Genomic DNA, 27212 nt, shown 5'->3' with positions numbered 1-27212 from the left:
TTTTGTTGAAGATTTTTTTGTGCCAGTGTTCAGGAGAGATTTCCAGCTATAGTTTCTTACGATGTCTTGGTTTTGGTATCAGGGTAATTCTAAGCTTGTAGAATGAGTTGAAAAGTGTTCCTTCCTCTTCTAGTTTTAGTAAGAGTTAATGAAGGATTGGTGTTAATTCGTTTTTAAACATTTGGTATTCATGATGAAGGCATTTGATCCAGGGCTTTTCTTTGTGAGGAGGTTTTGATTACTAATTCAGTATCTACTTGTCATAGGTCTATTTGGATTTTTTTTTTCTTGTATCAGTTTTGGTAGTTTGTGTCTTTAGGGATTTGTCTTTTTTTTTTTTTTTTTTAAGATTTTATTAGAGAGAGAGAGAGAGAGCACAAGCGGGGGGGGGGGTGCAGAGGAAGAGGGAGAAGCAGGCTCCCCGCTGAGCAGGGAGCCAGACATGGAGCTCTATCCCAGGACCCTGGGATCATGACCTGAGCTGAAGGTAGAAGCTTAACTGACTGAGACACTCAGGCATCCTGGAATTTGTCTTTTTCATCTCAATTATCCAGTTATCGCCATATAGTTGTTCATTATATTCTCTTATAATCCTTTTAATTTTTGTTAAATCATTAATAATGTCCCCTTTTTAATCTCTGGTCAGTAACTTGAGCCTTCTCTTTGTTTCTTGGTCAGGCTAAAGCTGTTAGTTTTGTTGGTGTTTTCAAGGAACCAATTTTTATCCCATTGATTTTTCTCTACTGTTTTGCTTTCTCTTTTTTGCTTATTTCTGCTCAAATTTTTATTATTCTATTCCTTCTGCTTGCTTTGGGTTTAGTTTCGTCTTCTTTTTCCAGTTTCTTTTTAAAAGATTTTGATTTATATTTGTGAGAGAGAGAGAGTGCATGCATGTGTTGGGGGAGAGAGGCAGAGGGAGAGAGAGAGAAAGAGAATCCCAAGCAGGCTCCATGCTCAGTGCGGAGCCTGGCGTGGGGCTTGATCTCAAGACCGTAAGATCATGACCTGAGCCGAAATCAAGAGTCTGATGTTCAACCAACTGAGCCACCCAGGTGCTCCTTCTTTCTCTAGTTTCTTAAGTTAGAAGAGTAGGTCATTGGTTTGAGATAACTTTCTTCCTTTTTAACATCGGTATTTTTGGCTGTTAACTTCTTTGTAAGCACTGCTTTAGCAGCATTCTTTAGGTTTTGGTATGTTGTGCTTTTGTTTCCATTCGTCTCAGTATTTTCAGTTTCCCTTCTGATTTCTTCATTGACCTATTTGTTATTTAAGAGTATAAAATTTAATTTCTACAGATTAGTGAATTTTTCTTCTGTTACTGATTTCTAATTTCATTCCAACCTGCTTGGAGGACACACTCAATATGATTTCAGTCCTTGTAAGTTTATTGGGAGTTGTTTTATGGTTTAACATATGATCTATTCTGGAGAATGTTCCATGTGCACTTGAGAAAATGGGTATTCTACTGTAGGGTGAAGTAGTCTAGAGATGTCTGTTAGGTGTAGTTGGTTGATAGTGTTGCTCAAGTCTCCTATTTCCTTGTCAATCTTCCATTAGTTGTTCTATCCATTACTGCAAGCAGAGTATTGAAGTTTCCAGATATTGTTGAGTTATTTATTTCCCCTTCAATTCTGTCAGTTTTTGATTCATATATCTTGGGGCTGTGTTGTTAGGTGCGTATGTGTTTATAATTATTATGTCTTCTTCATGAATTTATCTTTTAATTTGTATAAAATGTCTATCTTTAGTAAATTTTTTTGTCTTAACCCTTATTTTGTCTGATATTAACAGAGCTGTTCCAGCTCCCTTTTGGTTTCTCTTTGCATTATACATCTTTTCTCATCCTTTCATTCTCAACCTATTTGTGTTTTTGACTCTAAAGTGTGTCTTTTTAAAACATTTACTTGTATCATGTTTCTTTTAATTCCTTCTGCCAGTCCCTGCCTTTTAATTGGAGAATCAAATCTATTTACATCTAAAGTAATTGCTGATAAGGAATGAATTCCTTCTGCCATTTTGTCACTAGTTTCTATATGTCATATGTCATTTTTGTTCCTCAGCTTCTCCATTACTACTTTCTTTTGTATTTAATTGATTTTTTTGTGATACATTGTTTTTATTCCTTTCTCATCTCCTTTTCTGTATGTTTAAATTATTTTCGTCGTTATTACCTGGGGGATTGCAAGTGACCTCTTAAACTTGTGACAGTCTAGTTTTCGTTAATGTCAACTTAATTTCAGTAGCATACAACAACTCTGTATAGCTCCATGTTGTCCCCTCCTTTGTGCTGTTGTTGCATACAGATTGCATCTTCACATGTTCCATTAGTCAACACAGATTTACAATTACTGCTTTATGCAGTTGTCTTTTAAGTCAGAGAGGTGAAAAAAGGAGTTAGAAAAAAAAGCACATTTACTCTGTCGCTTTACTTGCTTATGTAATTTATTTTATCAATGCCTTGTTTTTCTTCATGGGGATTCAAGTTACTCTAGTGTTGTTCACTACAGTCTGAAAGATTTCCTTTAGGATTTCTGGTAGGAAAGTCTTCTAGCAATAAATTCTCTATTTTTGTCTATCTGGGACTGTTTTAATTTTCCTTTCATTTTTGAATCATAGCTTTGCTGGATATAGAATCTTGGTTGATGCATTTTTTTTTTTCTTTCATCCTGCTGCCTTTTGGCCTTTATGGTTTTTGATGAGAAATCAGCCATTGATCTTACTGAGAATTCCTTGTATGTCATGCATTTTTTTTCCTCTTACTGCTTTCAGGATTTTCTCTTTGTCTTTTGACAGATTATATGTCTGAATGTGGGTCTCTTGGGATTTATCCTTTTTGGAGTTTATTGGGCTTTGTAGATGTGTAGATTCATGTTTTTCATTAAATTGGTGAAGTTTGGGGCCTTTTTTTTTTCTTTTCAAAAATTCTTCTCCTTTATCTTTCTCCTTTTCTTCTGGGACTCCTATTGTGTGTATGTTGGTATACTTGACAGAGGAGGCTGTGGCCTTTAGGTCTGCCTAGTGAGAGTGGAGGATGGTGTTTTGCAGCCGAGCAGCTTTTTCTCTGACGGCACCTAGAGCACTTGGCCTGGCTGCAAGTCTGCTGCAGGAAGTGAGCAGCAGGCCTTCTATGGGCCCAGGGGTCATGAAGTTAAAGCTTGGGGCCCTCTCTGGGTCATGCCCTCTCTTGGTATGCCTTAAAAGAGGTATTTCTTGTGGGGAGATGATAGACCATTGAACTAATAGGCTTGATTTGTTTTTCCTCTACAGGTTTAATGTCAATAACACCATTCTTCATCCGGAAATTGTGGAGTGGTGAGTATTTTTTATGGCTACTTTGGCTATTTGTTGTGCTCTGCTCAGGAAGCTGAGACACCCTGCCCCATCTCAGAGAGCCCCTCAGAAAAGATGGTCCCCAGAACAACTCTCTTCGCTGTTTTGTGTGTGTGTGTGTGTGTCAGTTGGTCTGACGTTCCAAAAGGGCTTGAGTCACTTGAAGATTAGTTAAATTTTTCTTATCTTTTATTTAGGATACTTTTAAAAACTCCTGCCATGAATGAGCCACGCTCCTATAGCTCAGAGTAGATAATGAAAAGAGTGAAAATAAACATCATACATAATCCTATTACCAGAAAGGTAAACATGTTTTCCTCGTGTTGCTTCTGTGTCCTGACAACTTGGCATCCTGTTGTACGTGTTCTTATGTTGCCTCCATTCCTTCCTTGCTGATACCGGCAGCCTGTACGTACCTGCAGCATAACTGGGTTCTGTTAGGTCACAGCAGGGCAAACCTTCTCAGGTTGGGGATCATCACCTCTGCGGGCCCTGGAAGTGGCCCTCCCACTCAAGCAGGCATTTTGGCCTCAGACTGGAGACTCAGCTGTAGGGCAAGAGAGGTAGCAAGTTGCCAGTAAGGAGGCTGCTGCAGGATCCAGATGGCAGTAGAAGGGTAGTGTGACAGAGTTGAGAGTAGAGTGGTGGTCAAGGGGAACACCCCTGGGAGGAGCTGACTGTGACCTGGGTGAAGGCTGGAGTTGAAGGTGACTCCAGTTTTTTGTCCTGAACAGCTGGGTAGTGGGATGGCTGGGAAGAGCAGGTGCTGTGGCCAATCAGGGACTTGTTTGGGCCGTGTTGAGTCTGAAGCAGGTTCCAGTGGGAGCGAGGCTAGGCCAGAGGTGGAAATCCAAGCGCTGTCACAGGCATTGGTACTGACTGTGGGAGCGCTGGAGGGTGGGCCAGCCAGCCCAGCTTTCTTGGCAGCCACACTCGCTCTGAGGATGGGGCCTGTGTCCTTTCAGCACATAGCCGCCTTTTCTTGTTTTTATAAAGTAACAGATGCCTGGCCCATCTGTAGCTTCCAGTTGACAGAAGAATAAATCCTGGATACTCAGGAATGGGCCCGCACCCACTTACGCCCCACGTGTGACACTCCCTCATGGCGGCTTACGGTTCGGGTGCTTTGGAGACCGTGCTGGCTTGTATGCTCCAGCATCTCCTGAGGAACAAGTCATTAGTTGGTTACTTTGGAACAGGCATGCTTTAATTCTAGTGACATTTCCAAGGTTCTGAGATGGATTCCGCATTCATAAGAATACTAACCAACTTTATCAAAGCTGGCAGAAAGGACTTATTTGATATTTGATGGCAGTAGAACTATTTTAGAAATGTCACATTGTCCTTACTGCCTCAAGGGTGTGTTTTAATAGCGTGGGTTCTGGCCTCTGTAGTGACTGCAGTCATTCTCCAGTGAGATCCATGGTGGTCACGGTCACTGCCCTCTTGGAGGAAGTGAAGGAAGGATTCTGGGTGGAATGGCAGGCTGGTCCCTCATTTCCGGGAGAGTGGGTTTTCTATGACATTAAATTATGATTGACATAATTTACAATTTATGATTGACACATCTTTGGGTGCCTGTGTCCTGAATGCTTTCATTACCCCCCTCCGTCTAGGCCCCAGGGAGGGGGGCTGCCTGTGGTGACAGAAGAGCCCTCCACTCAGGCACATCCAAACTCTAACCCCAACCTGTCCCCTCGGCAAGTCGCTTAAGTGTTCTGAGCCTCAGTTTCATCTGCCAGTGGCAATGCAGTAATACCTAACTTGCGAAGATTCGCCAAGTGTCTTAGACCATTTGGGCTGCCATAACAATTACCATGGTGGATGGCTCATAAACAACAGAAATGTGTTTCTCACAGTTCTAGAACCTGGGAAATCCAAGACTGAGGTGCTGGCAGACTCGGTGTGTGGTGAGAACCCACTTGCTGATCCCTAGGTGGCCGTGTTCCCACAGTGTCCTCATAGGACAGAAGAGGCGGGGAACTCTCTGGGGTCTCTTTTATAAGGGCACCAATCCCATTCATGAGAGTTCTGCCTGCATGACCTGTTTGCCTCCCAAGTCCCCACCTCTGAATACCAACACAGTGGAGGTTAGGTTTCAGCGTATCAGTGTTGGAGGGAGACCCATATTCATTCAGCCTATAGCACTGAGCCTTGGTTTCCTCATGTGCAAAGCAGAAGTGCTCTCCCTTGATGTGCAGCCCGTGTCTGCCTGGCCCACGTCAAGTCTCAAGCACACTTAGCTCACTGCTGAGTGAAACCGCCATTTTCTTCATGGCTCCGATTTCTTTGAGAGGACTTATTGATTGAGCCTCCTGAGGATATGTAATTCCAAGTAGCTCTTTCCTTTCTGTCCCTCCTGTTCTGGGATTTTATCCTTTGTAGCACCAGGTCATGAGGTGTGGAAGGAATGGACATGGGGGGTCCTGTGGCCTTGAGTTCCTGCCTGCCGGCTCCCACAGAAGTCAAGTGCTAACTCAGCTTAATACAATGTCTATTGCCTTTTTTTAAAAAAATTGATTTATTTGAGAGAGAGAGAGAGAGAGAGTGTGTGGGGGGGAGGGGTAGAGGGAGAGGGAGAGAGAATTCCAAGCAGACTCCCCACTGAGTGCAGAGCCCAGTGGGGGGCTCAATCTCATGACCCTGAGATCATGACCTGAGCCGAAATCAAGAGTCGGACGCTTAACCGACTGAGCCACCCAGGCACCCTGTCTGTTGCCTTTTTAGACTTCTTGTATACACGGCGCTGTGCTAAGCACTTGACATTTGTTCCCTTATTCAAAGAGGTATTTTGTTTATGCTCTAAGCTAGGTGCTCTGATTATCCCCATTCTACAGATGAGGAAGCTGAGGCACAGGGAGGGGATTTGCCTGAGAAAAAGCCAGGAGCTGAGCCCAGGCAGGTGGTCCCAGGATCTTGTGCTGCCCCTTGTGTATCTGAGGGGCACCCTGGAGGGGATGGGGGTGGGGGTTTGCCTGACTTTCAGCTGTGCTCTCGGTCCTCTCTTGGCCACGGGACACGCAGGGGTGCTCAGAGGGCCTGGCATGGCTCTGTGTGAGGCCAGGGTGTAGTGAGGGTGGGGGCCAGGGGCTGTGCAGCTGAGCTTCCTCTCGCTCCACACCCCCTGCTACTCATGTACCCCAGCTCCCCGTTAGCCGCTGGGCTGGGGGTCTGGGATTCCTCCCAGGGCCTGTCTGATAGAGGCAAGGAGCAGCCTCTCCCAGCACAGAGGACGCTTCCTTCCTCGTTTTTGTGGATGTTGTTCATTTCCTCTCTGTGACTGCTTTTATTGTTTCTCATTCACTCAAGCAGTGCCTTTGTGATTTCCTGTAAATTCCTCTATAATCATACTCTTCCCCAGAAACATGAGATCATAACTGATAATTTCTCGTGCTGGGTATTGCAGTTCAAACGTGGAGGTCAAAAGTTGAAACTTAAGAGCAGGCATCTCACTTCCATAATTTAGGCTGTGGTTCCATTCTTCTGTTCTGCAGATGATTAAATTGATCTGAAGTTAGGTTAGGAAATAGAGGGAGATACTTTTGTACCGTCTTAATAGCTCCGTGCCTGGGATTCTGGTTAAGTACCTCTGGAAGCGTCACAGCAGAACAAGCATGTCAGCAGTTGCCGTGTGCCTTCTTGGGTTTTAAGTGAGACCGTGTTAAATTGAGTCACACACCGATTTTAGAACTGTTAATTACACAGAGCGAAGGTGTCCTGTGTGTGTTAACAGGCAGGGGAGTAATATATCTGTTTCTCCTTCCCTGCCTTTTCTGTGCTCGGGAGATGGCGAGGTGTGGATGGTTCAGGGGCAGAAGCACGGCAGGATCCTGTGTCCTGGGTAACGTGTCCTGAATTAGAAGATACGTAGATGATGACCTAGATTCTTGGACTGTGTGAAAAGTATTTCAGTTGGGTTGCTGTCTTTGTCTCCTGAGGAAGAGGCATTTAACCCTACGTTAGCAAGAAAGCCGAGTGGACAGTGGGGACCCTAGGGCAGAGTGAGGCCTTGAATGACCATGTACCAGAAGGCAGGAGGTGGGGTGTGGGCGCCATCAGGCAGAGAGGAAGGCACGGCTGCGCCCCGGGCCGACACACTGAGGTGGACCCTCCCGTCCCTCCCCTGTGTGCAGCCGTGTCTGCCTGGCCCATGTCAAGTCTCAAGCACACTGAGCTCACTGCTGAGCGAGACCACCATTTTCTTCGTGGCTCCGATTTCTTTGAGAGGACTTATTGATTGAGCCTCCTGAGGATATGTAATTCCAAGTAGCTCTTTCCTTTCTGTCCCTCCTGTTGTTTTGGGATTTCATCCTTTGTAGCACCAGGTCATGAGGTGTGGAAGGAATGGACATGGGGGGTCCTGTGGCCTTGAGTTCCTGCCCGCCGGCTCCCACAGAACCATCCCCTCTGTACATTTATCTCCAGGAGAGATGGAATTCCTGTCCCTTCAAATGGGTTTTGTTCACCACGGTGGCACTTTGTTTTTTTGTTTTTTTTTTTAAAGGTTTTACTCATTTATTTGACAGAGAGAGAGAACAAGTAGGCAGAGAGGCAGGCAGAGGGAGAGGGAGAAGCAGACTCCCCGCTGAGCAGGGAGCCCGATGCGGGGCTCGATCCCGGAACCCCAGGATCATGACCTGAGCCGAAGGCAGCGGCTTAACTGACTGAGCCACCCAGGCGCTCCTCGGTGGCATTTTGATGCTTAGAGATTGATTTTGGATATACTTCATCTTGTCTTGCTACTGTCTTATTTTTTCTTTCTTTCTTTCTTTCTTCCTTTCCTTTCCTTTCCTTTCCTTTCCTTTCCTTTCCTTTCCTTTCCTTTCCCTTTCCTTTCCTTTCCCTTTCCTTTCCTCTTTCCTTTCCTCTTTCCTTTCCTCTTTCCTTTCCTGATAGAGAGCACAAGTAGGGAGAGTGGCAGGCAGAGGGAGAGGGAGAAGGGGCTCGATCCCAGGACCCCAGGATCATGACCTGAGCTGAAGGCAGGCGCTTAACCGACTGAGCCACGCAGGCGCCCCTGTCTTGCTACTGTTTTAATCAGTGGAGAATTCAAACCTCAGCTAATTAATGTCTTAATCCTGGGTTTAATGCCCAGAAGCAGTTTTGTGACCTATGCATATTGAAGGGGAAAAAAACCAGATTGCACAAATAAATCTCAGCTGAGTCCAGTTTTTGTCATTTCTAGCCTGTTGCAGGGGACTCTGGGCCTGGCATGGTGGAGGAGCTTTCTCCTCCCTTCTGCTCCCCTGCGTGGGGCGCTGCCTTGCTATGTGAGTGGCCACCTGGGTGCATTGATGCTCACAGGCAGGGCCACAGGCCTGGGGACTCTGCATGATGGCCTCTATCGCCTGCACATGTCAGCCATGTCCTTTTGCTAGTCGAAGAGTCTGAGTTGTTCTCAGCCCAGACTTGTTAACTGCATCTGTGTTGGTTCTGTCCCAAACCTGCGTCCTCTGGTGCCTCATGGAGGAGGAGGCCTTGGTCCTGTCCTGGGGATAGAAGACTTGCAGATCACATTTCTTACCCCACCCCACACATACTGGGGCCAAACAAGGCTGGGGCTGAGTATGACACTAGGCAGCCCTCACTCTGGAGGGTTGGAATCCTTTTTTCCTTATCTTTTCATGTCCAGGAGTCATAGAAATAGCCTCATCAGACTCAGGGCGGTCAATCCTTCCTGAAGATAGGGAGAAACTGCTGAATGCTGGAAAGTCCTGTTATTTTGTACAGTCATCTTAAAAACTGTTTCTGGTGCTTGTGTCCTGGAGAGACCTGGGCCAGGCTGGATGCCTGGCACCTGGGCAAGACTTAGACCCAGAGCGCCCTATGGATAGTCAGGTGAGCCGGCACACGGCAGACGCCTGTTCTGAGGGCCTTTAAAGCTCGGATTCAGTTGCGCCAGGCAGGTTTTGTTGGAGAACCGCCTTTATGGCATAATTTGTCCTGGTTCAGTGTGATTTCTTTTTAAACATGACTTAAAAATAAATCCTGAGTAATGAGATCTTACCATTTGCAACGACGTGGATGGAACTGGAGGGTATTATGTTGAGTGAAATAAGTCAAACAGAGAAAGACATGTATCATATGATCTCACTGATATGAGGAATTCTTAATTGCAGGAAACAAACTGAGGGTTGCTGGAGTGGGGGGTGGGGTGGGAGGGATGGCGTGACTGGGTGATAGACACTGGGGAGGGTATGTGCTCTGGTAGGCGCTGTGAATTGTGCAAGACTGTTGAATCTCAGATCTGTACCTCTGAAACAAATAATGCAATATATGTTAAGAAAAAAAAAAGAAGAAGAAGGTAGCGGGAGGGGAAGAATGAAGCGGGGGAAATCGGAGGGGTAGATGAATCATGAGAGACGATGGACTCTGCAAAACAAACTGAGGGTTCTAGAGGGGAGGGGGGTGGGAGGATGGGTTAGCCTGGTGGTGGGTATTGAGGAGGGCACATTCTGCATGGAGCACAGGGTGTTATGCACAAACAATGAATCATGGAACACTTCATCTAAAACTAATGATGTAATGTATGGGGATTAACATAAGAATAAAAAAAAAGAAAACAAAAATAAGTCCTGAGTAAACCAGGTAAAGTCCTGGTTTGTCATCTTCCACAAATTCAAATTGGGAAGGAAAGCAGGCCTCAGCATCAATGGTCGGAAGTGCTGGCGTCTCTGATGGGAAGACAGTGTGGTTTGGGCACCAAGTGTCCTTGGAGGAGAAGCTGGTGGCCTGCTTTTCCCGGCCCCTCTGTAGACTGGGGCGCTCCCACTGCAGGGAGGGGCTGTGGGGAGAGCCTGTGCAGTGGGCTCCTGGGGTTCAACTCTTAGGGCTGCCTCCTCCTAGCTGCGTGGCTCAGGGTAAGGCGGTGGCTGTGGCAGTTTGGGCTGCTGGAGCCCGGGCAGGCTGTGCCCCTGTCCTGCGCAGGGCAGGCCTGGCTGAGCCACATCCCACGATGTCTGCCAAACTCCCCCAGGTGGGGTGGAGGAAGCCTCTTTTTCTTCTTTGAAAAGAGCCATGAGCTCTCCTTTTTGGAACTAAGGCATTTTCCAGCTTTGGTGCAATGCCCAGGTACTATTTCTAACCCTGGTTCCTACGTGTCTGTTTTGGGCCAAGCCCTTGGGGTGCCGCTACCCTACCCCCCAGGACCACGGCCTTTTTGGGAAGAGACTTAAATGTAAAAAGAGTCACGTGTGTGGTAGCTCTCCAAGGATTCCTATAGACTGCCCTGGAAACGTAGGGAAAGGGGTTGGGGGAGCCCCTCTTCCACTTCGGGAAAGGTGTGGTTCAGGTGGGAGCTGGAGGTGAAAGGGCCTGAGCAGAAGAGTCGCTGTGGGGCTGAGGGGAGGTAGGTGGTGGAGACAGGCATGGGAAGGCTCGTGAGTAGTTTTAACTCCATCCCGAGGACATTTAGAGGCCCCCAAAGCTTTTAAGCAAGGAAAAGCGTGGTCACATTTGTTTCCTAAAGGTTCCCAGCGGCTGTCAGTGAGCACAGAGGCCTGGAGGCAAGAAGAGGCCGGAGAGTTGTCCAGGCTGGAGGCGGTGGGGTCTGGATGGAGAGAAACGGAGGGTCTGAGAGAGGTTGTAGCGGCGAGAATTGAAGCCCTTGGTCATCACCTGGATGTGGGAGCAATGGACTGATGACACGAAAGTGTCTGGGATGATGTGCAGGTGTCTGTTTGAAGTAGCAGGGGTGTGGTGGAGCTGTGGGGTGAGGTGGGGGAGTTTGTGTCAGGCTGAGCTGTAGGAGCCTGGGGGCTTACAGGGGCAGGTGCAGCGAAGAGCCCTGTGCCAGAGACGGGGATTTGGGAGCAGGGAAGGGAGATGGAGGAGGGGTAGCAGCCCAGTGGTGCCAGAGGATGCAGGGCTCCCTGTGCTTCCTCTCGGCGGTCGTGGAACGCTTCTGGATTTGGCAGCCTGGAGTCCTTCTCCCACACGTTGGTGAGATGGGGGCTGGCAGGGTGGGGGGTAGTGGTAGGCCAAAAGGGGAAGAGGAGAGGGGAGGAGATGGACAAGAGGGTTGAGATGAAACATAAAAGCAGCTCTCTCTCCACTCCCAAAGCAGAGGTGGTTATGGTTTCCCTTCCGGAAAGTGGCAGGGTAGTGGGGGATAGAGCTTGCCCAGAGGAGGAGGAGGAAGGGGAAGTGGGTGGTCATGGAGCTCCCAGTAATAGGGGCCACGTGGGCTCTGAGCCCAGCTGTGTATGTTGGGGTGCTGAGCCTGCTCCACTCCTTCCCTTGTGAGTGGGTGGGGAGGAGAACCCGAGTGTGGAGGGGAAGGCTTGGGAGTTCAGAGAGGAGGGATAGAGTTCATTCGTCTGCTGACAAGGGGAGGAGACCCAGGGAAGGGAGGGGAGAGATCTGAGGGAGATAAAGTTGAGAGGAGCCCTCTGGCCTTGCATGCCCCCAAGCAGCTCAGAGCAGAACTGGGATGGTGCTGAGGCCGGTGGGGCCGGTGACTGGGAGCTTGCTGTGCCGACTGCCCAGTCGCGGATTTTCCTGTGGCCGTTGTGGCCCCGGATCATGCTTTTGCAGGCCCAGGCTCTGGCTCATCCCTCGTGGGGGTTTGGCCGAGCCCATATGGCTGTGTGGGCACAGGGCCTCGGGGTCTGAAATGTTGGCAGGATGAACCAGGGATCTAAGCTGAATAGAGGGGCAGAGGGCTGGGGGCGGGCACAGCCTGGGCCTGGTTCCCCACTGTGTTGTCATTCTGGTCATCACTGCACCTGAGAACAGAGGAGCCCACTCCCCGCTTACCAGTTGCTCGGGCTGGAGTGAGCAGGTGGCAGTGGGGAGTGAAGCAGCAGGGGCCGCTAGGTTATCCTGTGAGTGGATTTGGGCCTCAGGAGCTGAGCTGCTCATCTGAGTCCTGCCCAGGCTTTGGACCCTCACCTCCAGGGCACAGGAAGCAGCTTCCTGTTCCCCAGGTGGGACTGCTCCCAGCCCCCTGGTGGGGAATCAGAGACGCCTTCTGATGATAAAGAGCCGAGTGTCAGGCTTCAGGGTCTGCTTCCTCAGGAAAGAAAGGCTATTCATGTGGAAAAAGTCTCACTGGGCTGAAGGGTTTATCTTTTCCATATTCCCCAGAAGATTTTACGGTCTTAGGAGGGCGTCACGGTGCTGCAAGATGCCTTCGTCACTTCCCTGTGACAGATGGCTGGCTGTCCCAGCTGGATGGCACCATGGAGACGGTGTGAGTCAGTGGCTGGCTTGGGCTGCTTCTGTGAAGTCCCCAGAGGTTCGCTGCCTCTGATGGAGGTGGGAGCTTCTTCGCTGCCGTCCTTGGCCTTGGTCCAGCTTCAGGACACAGACAGCAGCTGGATGAGAGAGTGAACGGGGGGGGGGGGGGGGCAGGCACTGGTCTGCCATCATCAGACACTGGCTTTGCCTGTCTGCAGGGTGCTTGAATGTGTTCCCTTCACGAGAGGGAGAGGTGGCCGTGTGGGAGCGTTGGTGAAGGTGTGTCACCTTGTGTGAAGGACGCAGAGCTGGCCACGGGGCACGCACCGGGACGCTGAGCTCTTAATGACTGGTCACGGCTGCCACTGAAATGCCACATGGCCTGGAGTTGCTCATCTGAAGTGGAGGTTGAAAACAAATATTTACGTAGCTTCTCTAGCTGAGTCGTACTTGGCAATGAGGTTGATCGCAAAGACCAGAAACCTGACCACATTTGGGCAGATTAACATGGATTTATTGTGAGGGCCCCCAAGACCCTCAGAGTCCAGCTGCAGGAGGCACAGCTGAGTGAGAAGGAGAGCAGGGCCTCTTGGCTGCGCCTGCCTGCCCCACACAGCCCCCTTCTCTTCTTGTCTGTTCCTTGTCTCCTCCTCTCTGCAGACTGGCTGTTTTCCACATTTTTTCCTGCACTCATGGCTGGAAGTGGCTGCACCACCCACTGTTCCCACCCCCATCCCTGGATCCCGCAGGGGGCCTGACTGGGGTGGAGGAGGATTCCTGGGCTGCCCCAGGGGCAGGTGGGTGGGGTGGGAGGAAACGGTAACCCTCTTCAGCCAACTGGGCAGAGCCCTGGGAGTTGGCACACTTGATTCAGGTCCAACAGCCTCCTTGCCAGGTAGATTTTATCCCCATTTTATGGACGGGGAAACTGAGTCTCGGTGAGGCAGGACATGTCTGGCTGCAGAATCTGGGCTTCGTCCAGCACCCACAGCGGTTTCCAGGTCTTGTAACTAGAAACAGCCTGCACACCCAAGCCTGGCATGAGACCAGGATGGGCAGCGCTTGGTGCAGCGTATCACTTCTGGGGCTTGGTGGCCCTTCCACCCCCATGCCCCAGTGGCCTGGCTGGGCACAAGCCAGCCCTGTGCTGCTTCCCAGGCCGTGCTGGGTATGGTGGGCCCCAAGGTCTCCCTGGGTGGGGGGGTCCGGCCAGCCCCTGACGCTGGGCATCACTGACTTGCCCCTTTTTTCTTCTCTCTGAAGCCGAGTCTTTAAGACGGACATGGAGCTGGAGGTTTTGCGTTACACCAACAGAATCTCCAGCGAGGCCCACCGGGAGGTAAGCTGGGCACGGGCTCCCCGGAGCGCTGTTCTAGCTGGGGTGGGCAAGCAGCAGGGCTCTGAGTGGGGTGGGAGGGCCTCGTTGAGATGGACGGTCCCGTGGTGGCTCCAGTCCCGGGTGCCGTGTGAGTAGGCAGCAAGTGTTGCTTCCGGCAGAGACACGGTCATGGCTCTTTTCTCTTCCCCAGTGGGGGCAGGGCAGGGACAGCAGAGGCTCTGCCCCAGTCCCTCACCTTAAGGCACCCACCCTGAGGACATTTCCCAGCAAGAAGTCCCCGCTCAGAGTGTGGGGCTCTCCTTCCTGGCACTCCGGCGGTTCCAGCTCCTTTTAAAGGCTCTCCTGTCCTTAGCCATCATTCAGGCACAGTGATTACTGTCCTCCATTTCCGAAAACAGCCTCTCTCATGAGGCTCTTTCCCAAACCTTCCCACTTTACCTGAGGAGCAAGAGCGAATAAGGAAGTGTATGTCTTGTAGGATGTTCAGGGTGACTGGGATAGCCTGGTGCCTGTATAGTGACAGCCACGGCTTTGTGTCCGGAGACAGGCAAGGGTCGTTTGGGGGCCACAGTTGCTTGCATGAATTCATTTTCTGTGTGTTCTATGACAGCTAAACAAAGGAAACCTTCTAGGCTAGGCATCGCTTTCCGAGCATTAAGTGTTCACCAGACATCTTGGTTGAAGCTTGGCCGCCACCTGAGCTGGCCATGTAGCTTGGTGCCGGCAGCTCACGGGCTCCCAGATGGAAGGGCTCCAGAGTGGTTTATTTTTTTTTTTTTTTAAGATTTTTATTTATTTATTGAGAAAGATAGTGATAGGGAGCATGAGAGGGGGAGAGTCAGAGGGAGAAGCAGACTCCCTGCCGAGCAGGGAACCCGATGCGGGACTCGATCCCGGGACTCCAGGATCATGACCTGAGCCGAAGGCAGCCGCTTAACCAACTGAGCCACCCAGGCGCCCCCAGAGTGGTTTAAATAAACTGTATGGCTCTTGGAGCTTTAAAAAAGTTCGCATTTGTCACATGTCTGCACCGCTGTGCGCCCATACCATTCTTTTTTTTTTTTTTTTTTTAAAGAAGAGTTTCTTTTGAAAAACTGCTATACATTATTTATAAGGCAGTGTTACTTATCTCCTTAATACAAACGTCTTTGCTTAATATCCATTCTCCAGGTAATGAAGGCCGTAAAAGTGGGAATGAAAGAATATGAGATGGAGAGGTAAGCTGCTGTGTTTCTCTGGGTAAAGATTAAAATGTAAAAAACAGTAATTGATGTTCCCTCAGCCAGTACCAGATGAGCACTACAGGCCCGCTGCAGAATTGAGTGGGGACCGTGGGCTGGGCGTCTGTCTTTGGACCGTGACCACCTGCCTGGCTCTGGGCAGAGTGTTTGATGGTAATGGTCTTTGATGACTTTTCGGGATGGTTTAGTGCCCCATCATTCCCCACTTGGACTTTGTTTCTGCAGAGAAAACTGCTGTTGTGACTCTGAAAGCCTCTAGTAAAGCAGCTTGCCATTTTTATGTGTAAACATTGCCATTACGTCGGCTGTGCTTGGACGACTGGGTCGAGGAATAGTTAAGTGGCTCATAAAGTGTTCTGGAGAATTCCATTGGCCTTTGGCTCCAGTTAGGCCCACAGCGAGCCACTGTCCCCTCCGCCCCTCAGCACTTCCTGGGGTGGCCAGCCACGATGGGTGTGACGTGGCCAGCTCCTCAGCCCCACTCTGTGCTGGGACCCAGGGCTCAGCACGTGCTGCCATGGCCTGAGGAAGCCCTGGGGTCAGACCCAAACTGCCCCAGTGGCACTCCTCTCACCCAGGTCCGGGGGCAGGAGGCCCCCAGTCCATCTCCCCCCAATGATGGTACTGTCTGGAAGCTCCACTGGGGAGAGGACACCGAAGAGGCAGCCAGTTCTCCCCCTGTGATGGAATAAGAAATGCCTATTTGGTCTCTGCCCCCAGTTCCTGGCACAGAGCTTCTAGAACCCTTGGAGTTCCTTCAGTGAAAGTGTCTTTATTCATAATAAGCCCCTTTCACTTGCACCTGAGTGACTCTTAGAAGGTGGGGGTGGTTGGTAGAGGAACCAACCCCTAGATTAGGGGGTTGGAACTCTCATCCCTGCCCTCAAACTCCAGGGAGAGAGGAGAGGGGCCAGAGGTGGAGTTCTGACCGGTGACTTACTCAGCTGTGCCTGCGGAAGGGAACCTCCAAAGGACCTTAAGCAGTGGGAGAGCCGGAAGGGTGGTGGGCCGGGGGGCGGGGCATAGAAGCTCCTTGTCCCTTCCCCCACACCTTGCCCTGTGCATCTCTCTTCTGTTTGGCTCTTCCTGAGTTGTATCCTTTCTAATAAAGTACTAATAGTAAAGCACTTTCCTGAGTTCTGTGAGCCATTCTAGCAAATGATCAAACCCAAGGAAGGGGTCATGGAAACCCCCAGGTTATAGCCAGTCAGTCATAAGTACTGAGCCCTTAACCTGGGAGGTCTGTGCTAACTCTGGCAGTTAGCGTCAGAATTAAATTGTAGGACATCCGGTTGGTGACCACAGAGAACTGGAAAATTGCTTGGTGTGGAAAACCCACACGTTTGGTGTCAGAGTGTTGTGAGTCCAGGAAAAGAGTTTTACCTTTACTGCCACCCCCATTCTGGGCTGCCTCTTCCGACCTGGCCTTGTAGGAGCTTGGTGCTGCCCCCCCTTCCCCACTTTGCAGAGCCCACCTGGGTGCCCTCAGGGCCCACTCTGCCTCCTCATGTCCCTCCCAGCCTTTCTGGCCTGCCCGTGTTATCAGTGTGTGGTGAGGGCGAGGTGCACACAGAGTCCGCAGTGGGCACAGCGGGCATGTATGTTCACCATCCTGTAGCTTGGGGAGAGGCATCTTTTTCAAAGTCTCACCCTGAAAGGAGTCCGGAACAGAGGGCCTCTGTATTTCTCTCCTCTTAGCCTGGGTAGGAAGAGGTTAACATGGCCTTGAGGGCGCTCATTGCTGTGGCGTCCTGGGAGGGGGCATGGAACAAGAGCTTCATTAGGGACCCAGCTCTGTCACGCGGGAGGAGGATGGGGATGGGCACACAGAGGTGTCCCAGCCTCTGCCTTCACATGGTCTGCTGCAGTGCGGTATCTGCTCTGCTAGTCCCAGGGTCCTCGCCCCCTACCAGGACCTGGGACGGGGGAGGTCTGCAGGGCTACCTGGGAGGTGGGCCGGGCAGCAGTCCCCCAGATTGGCACTGCCCCACAAATTTCTTCCCAGCTGAACTGGCCCATGACTATGCCTCAAACAAAAATAACCCAGAAATTAGAGCAGGACTGGCTTGCCCCAGAGTGGAGCCCTGCTGTCCTCTGCACGCTGGTGACCTTGTGTCCTCAGCTGCCAGCAGTCTAGCTCCAAAGCTGGCTGCCGGGTCGGGCAGGAGCCGCCCTCCCCCGGCCCCCCTGGGTCCAGAGCCCGAGCCTGCCGCCGCCCAGTCGGGCCTGCGTGTGAGCTCTGGCCAGGGGCCTTAGGAATACTTCTGCCGGCTCCCTACACCCCCACCTAGGGCATGGAGGTCTTTTTTCTCTTTTTATGAGAAATTTCAAATATCAGATTTGAATTACGAAATTATGAGAAATTTCGAATATCCACCCCCCCCCGAGGATAATGAACCTCGAAGTCCCCACCGAGGTTTTTGTTTCGTCTTGTTTTGTCATCATATTTAAAACCAAACCCCAGATGTCATGTCTGTTCAGCTGTAAGAACAGCAGTAGGTGTCTCAGTTGAGGATTTTTGCCCTTTAGGAAACCACCACATCATCATCACATCTAACCAAATTAACAGTAATTCCTTAATCTTATCAATACCTGGTCCACGCTGGTCTGTCTGTGTTGGGATCCAGAGTCTACACATGGAGTTTGGCAGTCATGTGAAGGGGCCTTTGTTAAGCTGAGCTGTGGGGACATCGTCCCTTTGTCTTCAAACCACTGGGTGCCCCCCACCCTCTAGTCCCCCGGCCCCATGGCTGCCTCCTCTGTGGATCAGGGGAAATGAGCCTGATGCTCACACCAGAGCCGCCCTGAGGGTGCCGAGTGGCATTACCGAGTGGCTCAACTGGACGTGCCAGGTGTGTGCACTGTTGTGCACCTACTGTATGCCCTGCCCTCCCACGGCTGGCTGTAGGAGGTACGCAAGGGAAGCGGTGCCTGCCCCGAGAGCTGAGAGCGGGGACCTTCCTGGGGTGCAGGCCTGGGGGACTGCGGGCAGTGCTGGGGAAAAGCTGAGGCAGAGAAGATGAGAACAAGAGACGGGGTCTGTTCCTGTAGGACAGGTGGGCAGGGTGACCGGTGGGGGCAGACGGGGTCACCCCCAAAGGCGGTGGGAAGATGGTTGTCCTGGGACATCTTGGGGTGTCCCTCGCCAGATTTGACGAGGGCGCTCCCTACGGCCAGTGCCAGCCGAAGCCCGTAGGAGCATTTTGCAGTGGTAAGCAGGGGGCCGACTTCTCTCTGCCCTGAGCTTCCTCCCCTCAGGCGTGTATCTCTGTCACTGCCCGGGTGGCTCTGTGACACAGTTTTGTGTTCTGCGTCCTTGGGAGGCTGGAGGCTTCTTGAAGTCCCGTCTCCTTTATGCACAGTGTCGGCCCCACAATTGGTGTCAAGAAGTATGTGTGTGGGGGTTGGCTGGATGGATGGGAGACAGGGAAATGTCCTGAGCTATTTTTTGCTATCCTTTGTACCACTGTGAACTTTTAGAATTCTTTTCTTAACTAGGTGGGGAGTATAAAATCTCCTGTAGAGCAGGTGTTGTTTCCCCGCGGGGTGTGGCTCTTGTAACGCAGGCTGGACCGATGCCCAGGAAGGCCCAGGGCGGCCAGACTCCTATGCAGGCCGCTGACCCACAGGGGTCAAAAGAGCATCCCTAGAACATTCTGGACGTTCTGCCAGGAGCATGGCCAGCACCAGCCCCACAGAGGGACACAGGGTAAGAAGAACAGGGACTCGTGTGTCAGGACTGGAGGCAGGGTGGGAGCAGGGGACCGGAGGCTGAGATGGGGCTGATTTTCTCAAAAGAGGGCACAACCTCAAGGCAGTGGTGCTCAGATTCAAGCTTAAGAGATGCTGGCTAGCAAACCCGGTCCTAAGCCTCGTTTTTTGTTGTTGTTTTATTATCAGAGGCTTGTTATAAAATCTTGAGGGCATGTTAAAAAAAAAAAAGTGAACTGATGGCTTTTTTAAGATCCCTCCTCCTTTGTGCTGTGCATGTGAGTAGGGTTTTCAGAGGAAATGAAAATCATTTTCCGCGACTGAGGTGTAGTAAATTGTGTTAAACCAATAAGACGTTAATATGTGGGTAAATCGGGCACGAACAGCATCTGACTGCAGGCCCAATCAGGCAGTCCATTTTACCGCCTCATATTCTTTCATGTTAGTGGCGTAATCAGCTTGTAGCCGGCTGGCGTGGGGCTGGCAACTGAATCCGTTACCTGCAAACACTAATTTAGAGCATGCTCAGTTGGCTGTGTAAGCAGGTCCCGGCTCACATTTGCCACAAAGAGATTAATAACGATGTATTTGACAGCCTGGGACCTTAATTGAAATTATACCATCTTTCTCTCCAGGCTGGGACTGGGTCATTTCGGGTCCTCCCGTGACAGCTTCTGTGGGGGTTGTAGGAGGGCGTTACAAGACGGAGGGTCTGCGAGGTGTGCAGGGGGAAAGGGCTGTCCCACTCCCCGGGCCGGGGTCCTTCTGTACCCCCAACCCTGCCCGGAGATCGTCGACAAGGCCTGGGTTTGCTCTGCCGTTCTGTCCCAGGCAACAGCCCACACCGGTAGCCTCCTGTTTTCTTCCAGTCCTTTGTTAATAAAGCACTGGCCCATCTGTGCTGTGCTGAGGGCCCGTTGCCTTTCCCTGCCCCCTGGCTGGACGGAGCGAGGCACCTCCCGTGTGTGCAGTGTGCCCACTGAGTCAGGGCTGGGGAGTGGGGGAGGCAGCCTAAGGGCCGAGGGGACGGGGTCTCCTGCCCTGATCCTGTGCGCCTGCGCGCACACGTGCGCAAACACGTCCACTGACCCCACACACATACACACAGGGATACCACCCACTGACAACACATCCACACCCACACAGATACCACCAACACTGCACACACACACACCCAAACATACACACACACACACACACCATCCACAGACACCACCCACTGACACCACACGTCCACTCACTCACATACACCACAGACATAAACACACACACACACACACACATACACACATTCCACATAAGCTGTGGGGTGCTGGGTCAAGTAGTTGATCTTTCAATTTACTCCCCCACCCCCACCCCAGGGAGCAAGTTGTAAAACCCTTGCTATGTTGTTAAAGCCCTTTTTAAAATCTTTTTTGAGGATTAAAACATTTCACTCCAGTGAGGATAATTGGAAGATGGGAGGGCTTATAGGGAGCCCCACAGCCACAAGCCTACTAACTCGTGGTGATTATGGCTGTAGAAAGCACAGGCTGCTGACACAAAGAAGCTGCTTTTTCCTGTCCCACCCCCAGCCCAAGCCCCAGACCTCGCCCGACACAGTTGACCCCTGAGCTCATCCCTCACTCCCAGCTCCCCCCACAGATCCCATAGGCCACCCTGCCCCCAGATGGTGGGACTGGCTTCTCCATTACCTCTGCAGGGGCTGCGTTTCCAGGTCTCCGGAGACCACTGGCCCATCTCAGATTTCCTCCCTCTTCTTTGTCCATCCCTGCTAGTGCGCTGTAGTCACTGAAGGGCCATCCCTCAGGTGCCTGGACTGGCATGCCCCCCTCTGGCTATGGGTCTTTCCCAGGGCTCTCCCTGCCTGGCATGCTGGGCATGGTGGTCAGACATGACCGTGTATGGCTCTGGCCGTGCCCCTCATGGGTCATGCAGAGGATCCAGGTTTCATTGGTGATGGATGTCACCAAAAGGCCTGTATTTTCCTCCTTCTGGGAGGTTCTGGAGATGTGCAGCTTTCAGTCATCTGGGAGTGGTCTGACTTAGTGTGCTCTCAGTCTAGGCAAGCCTGGGCATCAGTGTGGCCACCCACAGTTTACCTTCCCCCATGAAGGTGCTGGAGTTTCGCTTGGGGCTTTTGGGGCAGGTGTGGGTCCAAGCAGCCTCTGACCCTGAGCCCCAACGGGTGAGAATGGATGTGATGAGCCTTCTCCATGGGCCTGGTCACTGTCATGGGCAGTGTCCTGTCCCCTCCGTAGTAGACATCCTCTCTCCGCTGGCCACCTTAAGGGATGAAGCCACAGCGTGGCTTGTTCAAAAAGGGCCCGCTGAGACCCCAGGTCCAGGCATGGCGGAACCTGCTCTTTGCCTTGTGTTGTGAGGCTGATGCAGGTTTCCTGCCAGTGCTTCCTTGGCTGTTGGAGGCAGGCCCCACATGGCCTACCACGAGAGGGGTCAGGAAACCCCCTCTGTTTGCTGCCCCACCTCAGGAAGGCAGCCCACGAATACTGCACCCAGCTGGCCGCACCTCAGTGAGCTGAGCCCTTTCCGAGAGCCAGGGCCACCTGGGAAAGATGACTCCTCAGTGTTCGGAACAGGCTGTACCTCCTCCCGGACCACCCCATACTGGGCAGGGCAGATCCCGTGTGCCCCCCAGCCTGCTCTGTGCACACGACCTGACGTGACGGAAGGGAGTAGCTCTCTCTGTATGGTTCAGCAGAGCCCGTGTCTGAAAGGGGTGTAGGGCTCGGGGGCTTAAAGCCAGGGTAGCTCATTTTGCCTGTAAGAGTAACCGGAAAATGGGTACATTTAGGGCACAAAGCAGCCTTGTATCCAGCCAGAAGGGTGGACAAAGAATCAGAGGCAAAGGCTTCCTGCAAATATGCAGCCTGGTCGATGCAGTCCTAATCAGAGCTTTTGGGAACAAAGCCAAGGGACATAGGCATTTCCTTTTCAAATGCTGGCGAATTGCCCCGAGAATCCCAGTAAGTAGGAGTGGTGGCATCTTTATGGATTTTCCTGTAGTATTTCACTATTGAACCTGCTTCTGACTGTTGACTTCTGATAAATATATATCATCACTTTAAGGAAGTAGTGTTTTCTCCCTGGCTTACCAGGACGTTTTATCAGGAAAGGATGTTGAATATTGTCAGGTGCCTTTTTGGCATCTCCCTTGGCCTTTTGTGCGTATGTGTTTCAGGCAATTGATAAACTTCTAATTTTGTAACCGTTTTGGATCACAGAAAAGTTACAGGGATATGAGTTAGCTGCCGCCTACCCCACCCCCACCCCCATCATTAACATGGCTGTGGCACATTTGTCACAGCTCATGAACAATATTGACACATTATTATCATCTGAAGTCCACACTTTTACCCGATACTCTTTCTGTTCCAGGATCCCACCCAGGACCCCCACTGTGTTTAGCTGTCCTGTCTCCTTAGGCTCCTTTTGACTGTGACAGTTTCTCGGACTTCCTTACTTAGATGACCTTAACAGTTTTGAGGAGGACTGGTCAGATATTTTGTACAAGGTCCTTCCATTTTACTTTTTCTGATGTTTTTCTCAGAGTTTAGATAGAGGTCATGGGTCATTGGGAGGAAGACCACAGAGGTAGAGTGTTGCGTGCACCACATCATATCAGGGGTACATTCTGTGAATCTCACTTACCATCGGTGTCCTTGATCACCTCCCTGAGGCAGTTTGTCAAGTTTCTCCACTGGAGAGTTGCTCTTTCCCACCTTCCATACTATACTCGTTGAAGGAAGTCACTGGCCAGCCCACACCTAAGGAGCGGGGAGTTATGTTCTGTCCCCTTGGTGGGGGAGTATCTATATATACTATTTGTGATTCTGCTGTATAGGGGATTTATCTCTTCTTCCCCATTCATGTATTTCTTCAATCACTTATTTACTCATACCTATGTGGACCCATAGATGCTTACTTTATACTTTGAGTTATAATCCAGTATTATTTATTTTCTTGCTCATGTCATTCTCGCTTTGGGCATTGGAGGCTCCGTCATTTGGCTCCTGTGTCCCTCCGACATCATCCACCCCCAGTCATTTTGCTTCTCGAGCACTGCCTTGCTTTAACCGGACTGCAGGCCACTCCAGGCTCATTTTGTATGGTCCCCACTCCAGCCCCAGAATGAGCCGTTTCCGCAGGGAGCCCCGGTTCCTTTTACCAGAGTGTGACCTCAGATACCAAGATCGGGCACTAGGTGTACCTTAGATGAATTTTACACAGAGACTTTCTGGTGTGGAGCTGGTGTGGCGTCCCTGGCACATGACGCTACTTCATCATGGCAGATCTCTGCCATGGTACGCCGCAGGACTGAAATAGGGAGGCAGTATACAGCAGTGGTTAGAGTGTGGTCTCTAGAGACTGGTGTGTCCTGCGTCTCAGTACCAGCTCTGCCACTTCCTGTGCCTCAGTTTCCTCATCTGGGGAAAGGATAATAAGAGCACTTCATAGGGTGGTTAGGAGGATTCAGTGAATCAGCACATAGACAGTGTATAGACCAGGCAGTATCATCATGATGGTTTTGTGGTTACTCTTTACTAGCATTTTATTAAAGATTCAAAATAGGGGCTTAAGCTATACATTTTTTTTAACTCTCTTTGCCATATTTTGAGATCAGCATTTTTGAGATTGTGATTTGAGAAGTTCTCCACATTTCTCCGTTTTCTAGAATAGTTTAGAAAGCAGAGGGACTTTGCAACAACCTGATGGGTCTAGACAGTATAATGCTAAGCAAAAGAAGTTAGCCTGAGAAAGATAAATACCATGTGATCTCACTCCTATGTGGAATTTAAGAAACAAACAAGCAAAGGGGAAAAAAAAAAGAGAGAGAGAGAGACAAACCAAGAAACAGACTCTTTTTTTTTTCCCCTCCTGCTATTTTTTTTATTCTTATGTTAATCCCCATACATTACATCATTAGTTTTAGATGTAGTGTTCCATGATTCATTGTTTGTGCATAACACCCAGTGCTCCATGCAGAATGTGCCCTCCTCAATACCCACCACCAGGCTAACCCATCCTCCCACCCTCCTCCCCTCTAGAACCCTCAGTTTGTTTTTCAGAGTCCATCGTCTCTCGTGGTTCGTCTACCCCTCCGATTTCCCCTGTTTCATTCTTCCCCTCCTGCTACCTTCTTCTTCTTTTTTTTTTTTTCTTAACATATATTGCATTATTTGTTTCAGAGGTACAGATCTGAGATTCAACAGTCTTACACAATTCACAGCGCTCACCATAGCACATACCCTCCCCAATGTCTCTCACCCAGCCACCCCATCCCTCCCACCCCACCCCCCACTCCAGCAACCCTCAGTTTGTTTCCTGCGATTAAGAATTCCTCATATCAGTGAGGTCATATGATACATGTCTTTCTCTGTTTGACTTATTTCGCTCAACATAATACCCTCCAGTTCCATCCACGTCGTTGCAAATGGCAAGATCTCATTCCTTTTGATGGCTGCATAATATTCCATTGTATATATATACCACATCTTCTTTATCCATTCATCTGCTGATGGACATCTTGGCTCTTTCCACAGTTTGGCTATTGTGGACATTGCTGCTAAAACATCGGGGTGCACGTACCCTTTCGGATCCCTACTTTTGTATCTTTGGGGTAAATACCCAGTAGTGCAATTGCTGGATCATATGGTAGCTCTATTTTCAACTTTTTGAGGAACCTCCATACTGTTTTCCAGAGTGGCTGCACCAGCTTGCATTCCCACCAACAGTGTAGGAGGGTTCCCCTTTCTCCGCATCCCCGCCAACATCTGTCGTTTCCTGACTTGTTAATTTTAGCCATTCTGACTGGTGTGAGGTGGTATCTCATTGAGGTTTTGATTTTGATTTCCCTGATGCCGAGTGATATTGAGCACTTTTTCATGTGTCTGTTGGCCATTTGGATGTCTTCTTTGGAAAAATGTCTGTTCATGTCTTCTGCCCATTTCTTGATTGGATTCTTTGTTCTTTGGGTGTTGAGTTTAATGAGTTCTTTATAGATTTTGGATACTAGCCCTTTATCTGATATGTCATTTGCAAATATCTTCTCCCATTCTGTCGGTTGTCTTTTGGTTTTGTTGACTGTTCAAGAAACAGACTCTTAACTACAGAGAACAAACTGATGGTTAGGGGGTGGGGGGGATGGGAGAAATAGGGGAAGGGGATTAAGGAGGGCACTTGTGAAGAGCACTGGGTCATGTATAGAATTGTTGAATGAAAACTGAAACTAATACAACACCGGATGTTATCTATACTGGAACTAAAATAAAAAACTTAATTAAAAAATTAAAAAAAAAGCAGAGGGGCTTGTCTGTTCCTTGAACGTTGAAAGAAGTCAGAGCTTACTGTTTCTTTGGGGGAGCATTTCTCAGATGACTTTTCAGGTTTTCCTAAGGGATTGTTTCAGCCTCGCTTTATCCTTTATCCTCCTTAGAGTCAATATAGTACATTTTCCTGGAAGGTTTTTTTTTTTTTTTCTTTTTATCATTTTCTTTTTTTTTTTTTTAAGTTGAAGTATAGTTGACATAGAATATAAATTGTTCTTGGAATGTTTTTCTTTTCATCAAGAATTTTGAATTTATTAGAACTGAGTTATTTTCTTCTGTTGAATTTGAAAAACATCTCCTCTGTGTCTGTAGTTGTGCTTCCTTTCTCATTCCTGCCTGTGTGTCTGCTTTTTCTATATGGAGGAGTTTTGCCAGAATCGTAGCTGTTTTGTTGGTCTTTTCATACAGTCATCTTCCAAATGTAATCATCAGCTCCACTGCTGGTCTAACTCCTAGATCCCCGGTTTTATTACTCATTCCTTTCTCCTTCCTTCCTGACCTTGTTTTGAACAGCCCTCTTTTAACTTGTTCAGTTGAAACTTAGCTTTTTTTCCTATCCTTTCTCGTGGAGTAATAAATGAATTTTGGCTCAAATATTCTTGAATGCTCCCTTTACCATGTCCTAAGAAGTTTTGGTGGATTTGATGTTTGACCTAAGAAATGAACTAACAGCATTTCTTCTAATTTCCAGATAGATATGGTTGGTTAATTTTCTTGGTTAACTTTTGGTTATTATGAGTTTCCACCGTAGTTAGAGAATGTTTGTGTAAATTTTGTTTTTCTTAGTTTTGAGATTTTTCTTGTGGCCTATTTAGAAAATTTTTGTCAGTATTTTACGGAATAAAGTGAAACATTAAACATTTATTGGAAAATTTTAACTTTTTATTTTTAGAGTATATACTTGGATGTACTTTCTCTTCTTATTCCAGTCTTCTGCCTCCTCCCCTGTTTTTGGACATTTTCTCTAGGATGAAGAGAGGTAGTTTTATGAATTCCTCTTTGTGGTTCCCAGTAGATTTTTGTTTTACTCATTTCCATACCAAGTTGTTTCAAGAGGCTTACAGGTTGAGGATTGTTATGTTTTTTAATCGTGTATTTTACCTTTTTACAGGAACCCCTTTTGACCTAAGTAATCCTTTTGTGTTGAATATGACTTTATCTGCTCCTGGTTTTGCTATTAAATGTTTTCTTATTTTGCATTTTCCTGGTGTATCTCTGTTTACTCCTTGCTTTTAACTCTGTTTATCGGCTGTAGTTTACATGTTCCGAATGCAGGGCCCTTGGGTGTTAGGAAAGCCATTTGCATCTGTCGCGATGACCAGAATGTTTGCTCTCTTGGTGCTGCTTTCTGGTTTCTGTACCACCTTTCTGGCTTTTAAATTGTTTTCTCTTGTTTTCTGCGCCTGGGTGGCTCAGTCGTTAAGCGTCTGCCTTCAGCTCAGGTCATGATCCCGGGGTCCTGGGATCGAGCCCCATATTGGGATCCCTGCTCGGCGGGAAACCTGCTTCTCCCTCTCCCACTCCCCCTGCTTGTGTTCCCTCTCTCGCTGTGTCTCTCTCTATCAAATACATAAATAAAATCTTCAAAAAAAAATTGTTTTCTGTCATTCTGGAAAGTTGGTGAAGTTTCCTTTGTTCTATGCATCCTATTTTTGGTGTAGAATTACTTTTAAATTAAGAAGAAAGGACCTGTATTTCTCTGTGGTCTCTACCTCTATGAACAAGTCAAATAATATCGATTCCTCGCTTGGAAAACTGAGAAATTCAGCATGGTTTTACTCTTTATCCTCCTCCTGTCCCCATCCTTCCAGTTTCTTACTGTCTCACTTCTCTTTCCATTATTTTCAACATTTGTGTTATTTTGTAGTTTTCATCACAGTTGTTCAGAATGTGCACTGTCATACTGAATCCAGTGTGGACCCCTGTTTTGTACCTTGTGTTCCCTTTTCTTGAATGCTTGTACTTTGACCTTGCACATTGGAGAGTTTTTCTGTTGCCTCCTCTGCGAGGGATGGTTTAACTGGTATTGGATCTTGGTTCCATGAAACCATTCCTTCCATG

General features: G+C 49.2%; 1 protein-coding gene across 2 annotated transcripts in view; it reads left to right on the top strand.

Moving 5' to 3' along the window:
* Window positions 1–27212, top strand: part of PEPD (peptidase D) — a 118052-nt gene that overhangs the window by 30795 nt on the left and 60045 nt on the right. Inside the window, exons 7-9 of one of the 2 annotated variants that reach the window (XM_064580866.1) lie at window positions 3268–3312; window positions 13774–13849; window positions 15020–15066. In XM_064580866.1, coding sequence (XP_064436936.1) covers window positions 3268–3312; window positions 13774–13849; window positions 15020–15066 — 168 coding nt within the window. The remainder of the gene's footprint in view (window positions 1–3267; window positions 3313–13773; window positions 13850–15019; window positions 15067–27212) is intronic. The other variant, XM_045891227.3, reaches the window with a different exon arrangement.

This window comes from Mirounga angustirostris, unplaced genomic scaffold (genome assembly GCF_029215605.1).
Source record: "Mirounga angustirostris isolate CCGP_5_RB_7025 unplaced genomic scaffold, mMirAng1.0.hap1 SCAF_16, whole genome shotgun sequence".
NCBI lineage: Eukaryota > Metazoa > Chordata > Mammalia > Carnivora > Phocidae > Mirounga > Mirounga angustirostris.
Note: the sequence above shows the minus strand (reverse complement) of the source record. Positions and strands in the feature narration are given on the sequence as shown.